Source organism: Acanthaster planci, linkage group LG07, assembly GCF_054643075.1.
Source record: "Acanthaster planci isolate LZ-2023a linkage group LG07, COTS_SCS, whole genome shotgun sequence".
Classification (NCBI taxonomy): domain Eukaryota; kingdom Metazoa; phylum Echinodermata; class Asteroidea; order Valvatida; family Acanthasteridae; genus Acanthaster; species Acanthaster planci.
Window position 1 is genome coordinate 890,834 of NC_141783.1, and position 14,714 is coordinate 905,547.

The 14,714-nt window shown below is 40.6% G+C and overlaps 1 protein-coding gene and 1 long non-coding RNA gene across 4 annotated transcripts in view; one reads left to right on the forward strand and one right to left on the reverse strand.

The window, feature by feature from the left end:
• LOC110986155 (caspase recruitment domain-containing protein 11-like) overlaps positions 1-8,338 on the forward strand; it is a 28,722-nt gene extending 20,384 nt beyond the window's left edge. For 2 of the 3 annotated variants that reach the window (XM_087138977.1, XM_022247805.2), the window contains 5 exons: positions 9-40; positions 667-829; positions 1,392-1,423; positions 1,894-2,062; positions 4,617-8,338. In XM_087138977.1, coding sequence (XP_086995103.1) covers positions 9-40; positions 667-829; positions 1,392-1,423; positions 1,894-2,033 — 367 coding nt within the window. In that variant the 3' untranslated portion in view covers positions 2,034-2,062; positions 4,617-8,338. The remainder of the gene's footprint in view (positions 1-8; positions 41-666; positions 830-1,391; positions 1,424-1,893; positions 2,063-4,616) is intronic. The other variant, XM_087138978.1, reaches the window with a different exon arrangement.
• Positions 8,339-13,300: 4,962 nt separating this feature from the next.
• Positions 13,301-14,630, reverse strand: LOC147798498 (uncharacterized). Its single transcript, XR_015426063.1, has 2 exons — positions 14,301-14,630; positions 13,301-14,040 (listed from the first exon to the last, which is right to left on the reverse strand). It is a non-coding gene; the product is annotated as an uncharacterized LOC147798498 (long non-coding RNA).
• Positions 14,631-14,714: the final 84 nt, after the last annotated feature.

The following is a 14,714-nucleotide window of genomic DNA, read 5'->3' on the forward strand; positions in this document are numbered from 1 at the left end:
TTTTTCAGCTCCTATGAAATTGACGACGAAGACAGTGACAGTAAGTCCGCCAGTTCTTTTGTGGGGAAATTTCTCATCTCAATAATTGGAATGGACTCCTGATGCACATGCAGTTTGTCCATGAATAAGGTCTGCCCCCCTCCAATGGAAAAGGCAAACGGATTGTTGAATCCAGTACTGTGCAGTGTTAGCCCCATCACTGAACCGTCACTTACAAGACCTTCTCACAAGCTACTCCAGAAGAGCTGGTTGTGACTTGTCCCACAACTGCTTGTGGCCAGCAATGAGTACACGCACTTATATAATTTCACCCTTAACCCTAACCCCCCAAGGGTTGCTGGCCCTAACCTTCCCCATTCACACAAAAGTTAAACACCCCTATGGGAGTTTGTGCACAGAGGCTGTTGGACTTTTTTTTTTGTTTTTCTGAGGTACGCCAAACCCAATGCAAAAGCCGGCTGTTATGGTCGACCAGACCTATCCGCACAGAATTAAACACTTTACTACTGTTTAATTCTGTGTGGTTGGGGAAGGTTAGGGTTAACAGGCAACTTCTGCATTGAAATTCCATGTGAAATTAGTAAATTGGCGCATTCACTGCATGAAATTAAAAAAATGTCCAAAAGTCACTGATTTTTGCTTTCTGCACACCTGTCACGTTGCTAGCTGACTCCAGTGACATAGAAAGTGGTGATGAGCAACCTAAGAAGGGCAGACTTCAGGAGCTTACTTCATACGTGTACAACCGATCTCAATCATGTGACAACCTTCTCTACAGCAAGCCAGCATCGGATACACATGGACGATCTTCCAAACGCCAACAAACAAGGTATATTGTATGTATCAGTGTCATGGGGAACATAATTAGCTCTTATGGCAAAAGGACTCGTCCTTTACAAGTTTTCTCTCTATCCACCCTGAGTAGAAGTGCCCCCTCATCAGTCGATAAGAGCCATGTTGGTCAGGAGTGTGTATTTTGTTAGTAATGATGTGACTGCAGTGCTTGTGTAGTGTGAAGCAGTGATGTGTAGTTACTACCAAAGGGACCTCCATTGTCAGGAAAATTGCGCCCTCTCTTGGTCTAGCTCAAGGCTCTTAAGCTATAAAAACTTGCTTTTTGCATTACAAAATACGTCTTACGCACCGTGCATCCATTTTGGACTTGATGAGCTGATCCTGTGGAGGAATTCTGGAGAAATAGATAAAAACTGTTAGACCGGCTCACTTCCTCAATATGTTCATGCATAAAAACCCACGTCTTGTTTTTCACACATTCTTATGTTGCATCGAGAATATAAAAATGGTTTATGCAAGCACAGAAGCTCAAAGGCGACCCTCAGAAGAGTATCCTTCCTTAACGAGCATTCTTTTGGATTCGGTTTTCTCCCCAGCTCTCAAGGAAGTGACGGTAAAGATCTTGACAGTAAGTCATCATTATTTCGATATTACGAACACTCCAACCACATGTACAGTATTGCCGGCAGGTCTTGCTACAGTTTCAAGTGTGAAGGAAAGACAGTCTTGCCGAAACTTAAATTTTCCTGACCTGCTAAAAAAATTTTGCACCTTTGGAAGAAGAAAAAGTGGCTTATGTGGATCATGAAAATTCAGATGGTTGGTTTGAAGCATTACTTTACTAATCGTAAACTGCTCGCTACTCATAGCATCAAACTAGCATTCACTTTTTGTGGACAATTTCATTTACACTGTACTGGATGCTGTGCTGGCCAGAAAATTTGTTAGTTTTAATTTCAGTGCACCTTAAATGAAACGAAACTTTTACAGATTACATTTAGACGAAGATAGTTTACATTCAATCATTTCTGTCATGGACCACTCGGAAACTTAAAATACACCCAGGTAATATTTTTCATCGTCCTCCACTTACACCAGAGAGTGGCACAGAAAACAGTGCTCGGCAAGCCAAAAAAGGCAGACTTGAAGAGCTCTCATCAAGTCTGTATCGGCGGTCACAGTCTTGGGACAACCTTGTGTACAGCAAACCAACATCGGATACAATGCAGGACACATGAGGGAGGTCTCCCACGCACCAACAAACCAGGTATTTTATCAGAGTCACATGATGGCACTGACAACAGACCTGCTTGGAAAATCAAAAGCAGTTATTGTGGTTAGCGTTGGAAGTAATGTTTACCTCCATCCATTACCGGCTGATGCAAATCTTCACAAAAGCCACCCCCCCTGCAAAAAAATCTTTCTAAACAAAACTTTTAAGCCAAACCACTTCTTCACAGGAAGTTTGTCCAATCTTATTGTGCATTATGAAGCTGTTCTGATCTCAATTGAGAACAGCTTTTGTTTTTGTCCAGATTTGTTCCCTCGTATGGTTTTTCTTCCCTTTTGTTTCTGCATGCCACCTTTGAGGCATCAATCCGAAAAACTGGGGCAGCAATCGGTGTATGATATCACGAAGTGATCTGGGCAAGGATATGAGAGTTATTTGCTTTGTATCGACCAGTCACCTGATCGTTCTGAGCAAATTAAGATTTAGCACTGAAGACAAGAGTCACACAAGCCAATCAATCCACTTGGTACCCAAATAATTTTGTAAATGATTTCTGATTATACGAGCGGGCACTCTCAAAAAATTGCTGAAGTTTCTAAGTTCAACAGCTCATGGCGCTAATATTGGACAAGTTCGATCAGCGGTAATTTGTTAACCCTTGGTGGATTTTCCCTTATACCCAATATCTATTTAATGCATAAGTATTACCAGTCAAAATCAACCATTGGTTGCCGTGTTGTAACCAAGTCATTTTGTCCAAGTCAAGTCCCAAGTCATTTTTCACTTCTTTTCTCACTTCTTTTTTTTGTCGAAGTTTCAAAATGTTTGAATCCAAAAATCACCACTTTCGGAGTAGACATGGTGTTCAGTCGCCATGTGTTGGGCAAGGAACAAAATTGGTTCCTACCGTCATTGTTATCTACGTGCGTGCGGGAACCAGTTATAATAATAATGTTTGGTGCGCGTGCGCATGATAGCAGTGCGAGAAAAGAAATCATAGTACTGGCATCTAACCAGTGATTTTTTTTTTTTTTCAAAATGTAATTTTTCCCCCCAAAAAATATTTAGGGCTTTTCTGTTCAAGTACATTGTTGTACATGTAATAGAATCTGGCATAAGAGATTGTGAATTCACCGTTCCAGGTTGGCGCCTGGATTGGTGATGGTACATGTTGTCGTTTTGCAGTCTTCGCACGCCTAGTGGCAAACTTGGGCTCTATAGAAAGATGGCTCTTAATAATCAGACTACGCATTGGCCTATGCCTCAGGCCCACACAAATTTCATACAGCTCACACACGCCATGCATGACGTATGCATGATATGCGGTGGTGCCAGTGGAGGAACGCAACGCGACGCCACGCGTGGTTCTTTTGTTAGTTTGTATTTTTATTTTAAGAAAAGATTTAATGTCAAAAAGTCCTTTTTTTTTCAATGCGAGTCAAGTCTTGAGTCTTTTGTTTTCAAGTCGAGTCAAGTGTCAAGTCATTTTTCCCCAAGTCAAGTCTGACTTGTAGCGACTCGAGTCCGACTCAAGTCCGAGTCAGCGACTGGAGTCAACAACACTGATTGGTTGACTATTTGTCGCTGATTTAGCTTGCCTAATGTTGCACTATTTGGCCACTCCCAGTGTAGACAGTGTAATAGTCCCAGACCCTCTTCTATGTTTTACTCTTTTGAATTTCGTTACCACTCGTCTCTGTAAATCGGCTCCGTTCAAGTTGTGTAATGCTCTGTATTCACTCTCTGTGCAACATTTGTGCAACTATGCTTCCATTGCAAGTTGTTTTAAATTATACGAACAAGTGTAGATTACATAATCAGTTAAAATTCCCCCAAGGAATTGATCTATACAGCAAAACATCGCCTCATTCTCACCTATGCCTCTGCAGTTGGAATGTTCATCTTGCTTACTGCCTTCAGGTGCCACGAGTAGTCTAAAATACTTGCCTTTCCACCATGGCGAGAACTCAATTGTACAATTCATCACTGTGAATTCTTCTTCAACAGGAGTTGTCATGAAGCAATTCTGAGTAAGGAACCACAAGTATGTAGGGGAAGGTCGTGGTCAATTAAGGCGGAAACTGGGCTCATGAGAAGGTCGTAAAAATGAAATCTAAGGGACTGCAAGTGGTCGGGGCTGACCACACTATATCCTGGACTGACCACACTAACCTTCTGGAAGTGCACAGATATTTTCTTAGAAATTAGATGGGAATAAGATGGGTTATAAAGAGGAGGAGAGAGAGGGGAAGAGGATCTTCGAGATTTGACTTGCTGTGTATCACATCTGCTAGCACTACTGTAGAAATAAATAAGTATACATGTAGATTAGCAGAGAAGCGTGATCGTGTGAGTTTGTCAGAAGTACAACGGTTTCGTCGTAAGGAAGATGAAACTACATGACAGGAGTCCTAATTCAGTTGTTCAGGAATTCTACAACATTTGAGTAACCCTTTCATTGGTTTGGACTAATTTTCAGCAGAAACCTGTTAATATGTTTTCTTTCACCAATCGCACTGATTGGTCAGTATTGTCCGTGTCAGCCAAACTCCTTTTTGACACGTGTCAACTGTGTCACTTTTTTGTACAGATATTTGACGTCGGACCTCAGAAGCCACCAACTTTCAGCTTAGTGCTGTCCATTTGTCACCAGGCTTTCCAGAAGTACACAGACCTGATGAGGCTGTCAAATTTATTACAACCACAATGCACCAATGTTATATAATAAGAGATTTAACCTGTTGATAACAACTGTCATAATCTTCGAATCCCGTTTTTGTAGCTATGAGTCCTACAGGGACATCTGAAAGATCATAAGTGCCACAATGGGCAATTTCTCTCAGCAATAACTTGCCACAGTTTGGATGAAAATCTTTTTTCTGTGATCCATCTACATCTTTGTTATATGTAAGAAGCAAGTAGTGAAACACCATTTTTTACCTTCTTATGGGGGTACCCCATCCTGTGAAAGCTGATCATTTGAGGACTTCACAGTGAAGGCGTTGTGATTGGGCTAGGGGTGTTCCAAGCTGGGGATAGCTGGTAGTTTTTTTCAGCATGTAGTCTGCCAGAGATCACCCAGCCAGCAATGCAACAAAGCTAGACAAACCATAGCTGGCCAGTCCTGGACTAGCTAGGCCAAGTGTTGCCAAATCTGGTTGGCCCAAGGCTGGTAGCCATTTTGAGCCCGCTTAAGGCTTGTGGAGAGCTGGGTCCATGGCTGTGACCAATGTTGGAATAGACCTCTATCATGGAGCAGCCATCTTGTTTTTTTGCCATTTAAAACAATGTAGCCAAACTGAGGCTGGAAGGAAAAATGGTCTGTTCTCTTTTATCAATATATGAAGTTGTATTACTGTTTCCAAAGGGGCTTCAGGGAAAAAGACAAACATGGCAGCATCTTGATAATGGTTTATAGCAGCCCCAGAGACCCAGACCAGGGCTGTTTTCCAATACTCAACTTGGGCTCCGTCTCAGGCTTGAACTGTTTTTAACTAGCTGACTTTGAAGCTGTAAGCGCAGTAATTAGTTTAATAGTGCCACAAAACATCAAATAAGATGCAATCCAATTTGATCTAAACGCTTCAGGCCCACAATGTTCCTCCGTATCATCTGCCATGGCTCTTAAATGGGTTCAATCAGTGACCATTTATTAGTCAGTGGTCAATTCTCCTTGGTACCCTGTGCACAAAATATGTCCGGATACCAGTGAAAATCGATCAGTGGTTGACTGATGGTCACTGATGGAACTTTGCCGGTGCTGATGGAATTACAATGCAGCATCCTCTCAAATCTTCCTTATCAGTTTTATCTTCAGTTCCATCTTGTTGATTTTAATAACTAGAAGAGAAAGTTTTGAAACTTGTGGAGTTTTTAATTATGGCATGTTGACCCCAGCCTCCAGGTGTTATGTGAATCATAGAATATTACTGTATTTGGCCAAGATGGGGATAAACTGGGCCGTGGAAGTTTCTTCCTACATGCGTATGCAGTCCTCTTTTTCACAAAAGCCTATGTGTAAACCAAATTTTAGCCCAAAATTTTTTGTCTCGGATTTCCATCACTCTTTTGGCTTTTTGATGGCGCCACTCCTAAGCTTCTGATAAGGGGTGATGTAGCATGTGCATTAATATGGATAAAGTTGTTGAACCTGCGCAAGCTGAGGTCACAGACTCCATCTCTGGCGCACAAGCCAGCACTTGTCCATATGACTGGCTGGTCTAGTGCTGGACATGTCTTCCTCAGGCCCAGACCCAATCGGCGGATCCCAATACGACGCTTATAGCGTTGATCTGCGCACTTCCGCGTTTGAAAACGAGGCTGTATGTGTCGGCTTCAATTCTTAATACAATCAGAAGATTGAAAATAAGCAGTGCGTTAGCAGTAAACACAGCAAAAGGCACGCTCACCTTTGCTTAACCTAGTGACGTAACAGTAGAAATCTTTATGCACGCCCATGCAGTTTGCACAGCAACCGGCAATTGTTTGCTGTGAAATATGCTTACTGTTAAGCAAATTTTTGTGCTGTGGTTAGCAATAAAAATTTGCTTAATGATAATCAGTGCCATGAAATTAGGTCTTGAAGTTCACTCGCAGTGAAGATGAGCACCCTCAAGCCATCAGTTGGTTGTAATTAATTTGTTGAGAGACTGGAAAACTCTGACTTCCTTATCATGTGAGACATAGTGTGAATTGGACCCTGTAGCTTTTGTGGCCATTGAAGAAAATAAATTAGTTTCCTGTTCCTATCTGCTTCATTTTCTTTTGCTCCCTTCTATTTTATCTTTTACTTTAGTTTTCTGTGTGAAAAATTTCAATTTTTCAATGTATTTTGACTTTTTAAAACAATGTAGTTTTAAGTATAAGTGTTAAACCTATTAGATGGATGAAAGCTCTGTTAATTAAGATGCAAATTATGTGTCAAAGTGTATTTAACATCTGGCTGACATTATGACAAATCACACTTCATTAAAAAAAATGGCTACTTCCTGAGTTTTAAAATCAAAATCTAGATGAGAAACAATTTATTTTAGCCTTGGATGAGATATTGTGGAAGATAATGTACTTTCATTTGGATATTTAGTGAGTGTAGACCCAGGAAGATGTGGAGGCGTTTTTTTCCTTTTCATGTCAGCTCAGTATCTCTTTTCCTGTCTGGTTGCGTTGTGTGCTTCCATGAATTTACGCTACTTCAGCATTAAATATGCTGGGAAGGGTGTGAAAATTTGGCTTTCCGCTTTGATGAGCTCAGGTTTAAAACTTTTTGAAGTGGTGCGGAGATTTTTTGATGGTTTGGAAGTATTTTAGTCATGAAATATTTTGATACAAAGGATTTGGTTTTGGAAATATTTTGGTCAGGAAATATTTTGATCCAAAAAAGGAATTGTTTGTATACATATGGCTTTGTTTATATACAATCATGTAGTATTCTACTTTTACATGTAAATAAGAAAGATAAAACAGGTGGAGGAAAGAAACCAGGTGAATTTTTCTATATGTTAAAGGATTAATTTCATCATTTTTGGAATTCTCATTTTATCAGTTGTGACAGCTTAAAAGGAAGGCTTCCTTGTATGTAAGCTATTTTGAATGTGACTTTGAAAGTTTTTTCACCACCTATGCACACGAAAATCCCCAAGCCAGATAACTTTTTTATTTTTAACAATATACCCCCATTGCTTCATTTAAAGAAGAGAAAATGTGAAATGAGATATATTTTAAGAAGCTGTAAAAATGACACTTCATATTAAATAAAGCTGTAATTTAAAGTTTTTTCATAACTTTTTTCACATCCTAAAGCTTTAGTGGATTTTTATTTGATCGTGTAGCAACATCAGTGTAATTGTGAGGCAAATCACATGGCTAATCACATGTATATATGGACTTTCTCTTATATCCTGCTGTCCTTATGAACGGCGAAAGTTCACCCTTGGTGTGGTGTTGGGATGGAGACCAAGGACTCAATTTTGGCGACCATGTGATTACCCAGGCGTTTCAATAATTGACCTGTGACTCACCAGTCACAATTTTTTATATTGAGAGAGATTAAAGCTACAACTCAGTCGCATCTACTTCTCATGGCATTATGTCTTTCAGGGACATGCATGTATTTATATTTACATGTCTATATAAATTGGATGAATTACATCTTGAAAGAACTTCCTGCTGATGTAGTGCTTATGAACTTTGTTATTTTTATACAAATAAATTTCTCAGCTAACTCGTTGTTGTGCGTTTGTATTGTTTGGAACAGACGAAAACTTTCTTGAGGTAACGAAATGGTGAATGACAAATATGTCACGGTTAAACGTGTTTTCGGTGTTACTTGTGTCCATTTTTTTTATATAACCCTCCCCCTTTAAAAAATCAGCCAAGCTGGTGGTAGCGGATGAAGCCTTTAATCACACCAAAAGCCACAAAGGTCTCATATGAGGCCTACAGGGGGTAAACTTCTGCGCGTACGTACCCCAAAATGATTATTTCCGAGTGTGGTGATGGTAAAAACTGTGGTCAAAACTTGAGGAAACACATCGAGTGTTCATTTCGATCGATGTGAAGTACACATTGCATGTAAATGTACGTTGCAATTACGTTGCAACATATTGCATGCTGCGTACGCGAAAACAAAATAATTTTAATGACTTTTCTCGTTTATAAAACACGATATTGCTATTTCATTATTTCTAAGATTTAAACGAGATAGCAAAGTCGTGTAAATCAGATAATAAAAATAAGTCGTTTAAACGAGACAAAATATTTGTTTTTGCATTGGCAGCAATACGTTTCCGTCACACCCGTACTAGCCTTTCGTCAAGGCCTTCGTGGTTCCGGTTGTGTGTAACTACAAAGCGACTGGATAGGAGACCAGGCGAGTGGCGAAGCCACGAGGCCTGTTCCAACTTGATTTTGAGATTTTTGTGGTGAATTATTCATAAACATTATATATGCATTGTTCATAAATTTCATGTAAACAACTGAAGGATAGAGTCTCCGAAATAAACGGCATTAACTCTAAAGCTCACGCAATGTTCCATCTGGTTTTTCATGAGCTATATGGAATTCCATATCTGCCGTCGCCCGGACGTTCGTGCGTCGTCTTTCGCCTTTTGCTTTTTGTTTTGTCCCAATTCTGCCATTTACCAGTTCCAAACATGCCATTTTCCGTCGCCCGTCGTGGGTCGCCCGTCGCGTCGTGCATCGCCCGTACGTCGTGCGTCGCCCATGAAATGGGTTGCATAGGACCTGCAAAAGCCAGGGTTTAACAAATGACAATGTGATGATTACATTCACTTCTAAGGATCTTTTCCCAATTAGGCAAATACAAATCCCACCTGCAACACTAGTCCGATAATTAATGCCAATAATGCTAGACTACCCCTGCCCCTTGACAAGACAATGTCGCCTTTCTGAAGATAGATTTTGGTGTAGTCATTTGCTGCCTGGCGTCGCCATTTCAACAAGCTACAGAAAGTGACCTCGACTTTGCCGAATTTTTGCCGTGCGACGACACACATGCTCGCCATCGTTTGTATACTAATCATTTGCATAATAGGTTAATTTATGCTGACCTTGTGGCTTATGATTGGTAGAGATTTTTGCTACCCCAACGGTAGCAAAATCGAAAACAGAGAGAAAAACGAAAGAAATTTCTGACAAGTTGGAAAAAGCCTCGTGGCGAGACTAAGCCGTCGTGCATGTGGTCTCCGGTCCAGCCGCTTTGCAGTTACACATAAACACAGCCGCGAAGGCCTTCACGAAAGGCGCTACACCCAAACTATGGCGCCCCGTCCGCAGCCGAAGGGGTGCCACACCCCCAGAGATCGAGACTTTTTCCAAAAAGCGATTTGAGGGATTATTTCATTTCCCTTCTTTGCAATTACATGAAAAGAAAAATTCCAAATTTCCGTCCCTCCCCCAAAAGTTTGGCGCGCAGAGTTTGCCTCTAGATCCATTTCCTTGCAAATCATATCCTAAATTTTGATCAATAACAAATTAATATTCGTAGTGAATATATACAGTGTATATGCAGCTGTCCAGTGCACCCTGGAACATCTAATGTAGAGCATGCACTGGAACTAGAAACTCACAAGTACGTCGAGATGTTATGCTGTGCTGAAAAATGAAAACGGCTAGGCCACAGCCATAGTGCCACTTTCGGACCCGATTGCATCCAAATTGCTCAGAATTGGAAGCCCTGAGTCCGGCCCAGAGTTTCAGTGTCATACTTCTTCAATACCCCACTTCCATGGCTCTCAAGACCCTCTAATATAGAGCTCAGCGGACATATTTCTGGCTTACGAAATACAAGGGTGCACCCATGAGATCAATGGGTGCAACCCACGTCATGGTCAAAGATCGTGTAGCTTTGCGGCGCTATACGATCTTTGGTCATAGTATAGAAAATCTGGACTCGAATTTGGTACGGGCGCTCTATGAGTGCCATCCGACTTGTTCAGATACTGAGATAATTTATCTTTGTTAGTCGACTTATAAAGCGTATTTAGTCGATTTAACGAGCTATGATATAGTTAAGTTGATTTCTTACGTATGGTAAGTCGACATCGCGAGATATTTTATGACACCAAGCCTGCTTCCAGAGTTGCCTATATCGACTTGGCGAGTTATTAAGTCGACTTCCTTATTCAAGTAAGTCGACTTGGCGAGATAATTTATGTCATCAAGTCTACTTCCAGAACTCGGTATGTCGTCAAGGAGAGGTAATTTTTGTTGTCAAGTCTACTTCCGGATTTGACTTGTGTCAACTTGGCCGCGAGATAAGTTAAATACTCAAGTCGAATTCCTAATTCTTGTAAGTCGACTTGGCAATACGATTCATGTCATCAAGTCTACTTTCAGCATTCACTTTGTCGACTTGTCGAAATAAATTTTGCTGTCAAGTCGATTTCCAAATTCTAGCAAGTCGACTTGGCGAGAAAATACGCAGCAGGTCACGTTCACTTGTGAGTTTTCAGTTCATGCATGCATGTTTTGCACTTGATGACATGGATTATCTCGCCAAGTTGACTTACTAGAATTATGAAGTCAACTTGCAACATAATTTATATCGCCAAGTCCACACAGTGAATTTTAGAAGCAGACTTGTGACATAAATTATCTCGCGAAGTCGACTTACTAGAATTAGGAAGTCAACTCACTGACATAGATTATGTTTTCAAGTCGACCTACCAGAATTAGGAAATTGGATTGACTACATAAATTTTCTTGCCAAGTCGTCTTCCCACAATTGTAAAGTCGACTTGACAATATAAATTATCTCGCCGAGGTGACATCATGAATTCCAAAAGCAGTCTTGATGAAGTAAGTTATCTCGCCAAGTCGTCTCGCCTGATAAGGGATCGAGTCGACTTATAACTACATAAATAATCTCGCCAAGTCGACATAGGGAATTCCGAAAGTAGGCTTGACGTCAAGAAATATCTCCCAAGTCGACTTACTATAATTTGGAAGTCGACTTGACCACATCATTTATCTCGTTAAATCGACTAAATACACTTTACTAAGTCGACTAAATAAGAAAAATTATCTCGGTATCTGAAGAAGTCGGACGGCACTTCCAGAATTCCGTAGTACTCAGGCTACATGTACAATTATTTCGCAACTTTCCAGACAACCTTATATCCCATAATATGTACATGTATAAACAGGTTATGTCGCTAGTTCAAGCGGCAATGACGTCATTTCATCAGGTCACGTGATAATGATGTATTTTTCCCGCGTGATTTTGGGAAAAAAACGAGATTTGAAATGCCGGCAACCAACGCGGCCACCTTTGCCGTTACCGTTGGAGTCTATGGCAAAATTGTTTTCGATCGCAATTTTGGAAAATCGCCATGGTAAACATAAAATCTGCCACGATGAATCGATGGAGATTTATAATGGCAACATTTTCATGCACAAAGTAAACTTCAGCAAAGTTTCATTTTTTTTCGCGTAAACGTTTTCACCGGCAGAGTTGGACTCGCCTGCCCACCGAATTCGACACTTAAGTTCCAGTACAAGATTTGACCGAAAAATGTCCTCGATGCGCTTTTATAGATACCAAATGAAAGGAAAATTTCATTTAGATCTTGGGTAGCATGTTTCCTTTAAAGTTGATTGATCAGAGGAATTTGTTTTGAAGTTTCTGGCCGATAAAGAGATCGATGTTATCTGGGAACCGTGATCTAAAAATAGTTCAAAAATTACGTCATCGTTGCACAAACGAGCGGCGTATGCATAGTCGAGTCTGGCGTCGTCGCTAGTTTTGTGGTTTGGTCCCCGACCTGATAAACGCACAGGTCAAACGCGCACGCCACCGCTGTTTCCGTCTGTGTTAAACGGGGAACACCGGTTATGCGCATGCGTCATTTTTTTGACGAGTACGGGCAAGTTGCATAATTCATGAATCTTGACTCATTTTGTAAACACTGCCTAAAAGTCATGATAATACTGTATATTCGCGATTTTGATGAATGTTTTCGACCACTCCCACACGTTTACACTTTTTACTGACAAGTGCAACGGGAGAAGCGAACTGAAATGGATTTCTTAAGCGCGAAATTTAAAGCTAAACTGAGCTGCTCCGATTTTGTGTTTCTCACGAGGTAAGATTTACAGATGAAAATTCTATATGACCTAGAGTTTTCCTAGCCTAAAACAACACATAATATCACAAAACAACTCTTCATCTTACAAACTGTATTTTCTCTTCTGTGCAAACCCCAAGGTTTTCGAGAAATGTGGACTTTACATGGGTGATATTTTCAGCCTGAACCGCCATTTCGGTAGCCCGCGTAAGCGCGGTACCGGTGCCAGACTACATGTACATGTACGTACATGCACGCGCGGGCGATCTGCCCGATACTGCATGCCCGCCTGACTAGAAAAAAATGCGGGGCGACCAGCAGTTTAACTCGATATTCTTTGGTAAATTATGACCTCCCAGCAGTGCAAAATAACCTCCACTTTCTGATATATAAACAGGTTGGGTGCAGTATTGTCAAAACCTTTAAATGACTGGTATTTTAAATAACATCCTCAGAGGTTGATAAATGAAATAGTCCTCTTTTCAGATTACATGTACATGTTCTTTCAAAAACTACATAACATGTGGATCACTTTTACTGGAAAGGCTTTGAAAGAAAATTTTAAATTGTTTTCTTACACTGAAACCGTTTGTTTTAATTTGTCACTTTTTAATACCTTAAATAAAAAAATAGTTCTGGAACTACATACCAATCAAAAAGGAAAGAACAAAGCTACTCTTGACAAAAGTTTCAAGGATACAAGCATGTAAATTTATTACTTTTAATTGACAGACTATTGGAAAGTGACTCTTTGATTATGGATCACATACACAATCTCCAGAAATTATGCAGAATATGTGCTGAGAGAGTAAATCTATGGAAAATCCATAACAGGCAACCTAAGCCTTGCTCAGAAAATCAAGAGAAGATACAAGCAAACCGATGAGCCACATTGCCACCCTCCCTTCACGTGCCATCTTTGCAGTTCAAATCTTTATCTTGCAAAGACACATCCTGTGCCAAATGATTGCCCCCCCAAACAGGCCCCTGCTTTATTTGTGATAAGGTGAACATTTCCAAAAGAGGTCGTCGTCCTTCAAAAGGGAAACATGCTCGTCTTATGACTCTTGACAGGGAAGAGGATAAAGCCAAGGCAACTGTGCAGAGGAACTTCGAGTGTCTTAGGCAAACAACGACTCCGACAATGGGGCAGGATTTTCAGTCAGATGATAGTTCTTTCATTTGCAAGTACTGCTGCAAAATCTTCAACAGACCTACTGAAACACAGTGTGAGCACATTGTTTGCTTGGAATGCCTAGAAGAGCTGGTTTCCAAATCGTCATCTTCAACAGTTCTTTGCCCAGTATGTAAGAAGCAAATCAGCCTTCTGCATATCCAACCTGTTAAGCACTACTTTGTGAATATCCTCATGAATGGGAGGGTCAAATGCAGAAAGACATGACTGCAGTAATCCACAAAGTTCAGCACCTGTTGATGAGAAGATATTAAGAGATATTCTAAACCATGCAGTAACTTTTGATGTGTGAAGGCATGCATAGCCTTAGCTATGTTGTAAGCACGGTTCGCAAATAATAATAACATAATCTATAAACCAAAAACCGACATATTTATAAATGAACGTACATCATACTGTGCTATGGAGTAAACACCGTGACACAGGCATATTTGTCGTGTATATGTTTGTCTTTGTCAAACTTGTTAAAATAATGCTATTTGAAGATAAGTACCTGACGGCAAGTACTTCGGAGCAACTCCTTCACGGTGAGGGCGCCCATGAAACCATCACGCACGTAGACCTCTCGTGGATATTCCTCCAAGATGTAGTGTATCAATGCAAAAATCAGCGTATCGTGTAATGCCTTGCAAATGCGTACCGTTAGGTTTGCACAGTTCACAGAGCGCAAATACATTGCAAAAGGTCCATTCTTCACGCTGAATGTCAAGCCTAGACTGGCAAAACTCTAGGAGCAATGCTTTTGAGGCTTTAATAACGGTCAAAAATCCCGTAATCGTCGATCAATCACAAACAGACGTTAACTTTTAGACACTTTTCTCACGCGTATCCGGCAACCAAAATGGCCGAACGTACTGACAATTAAAAGGCCAATTTTGTGTTTTTTTAATAAGCCGTATTCTATAAA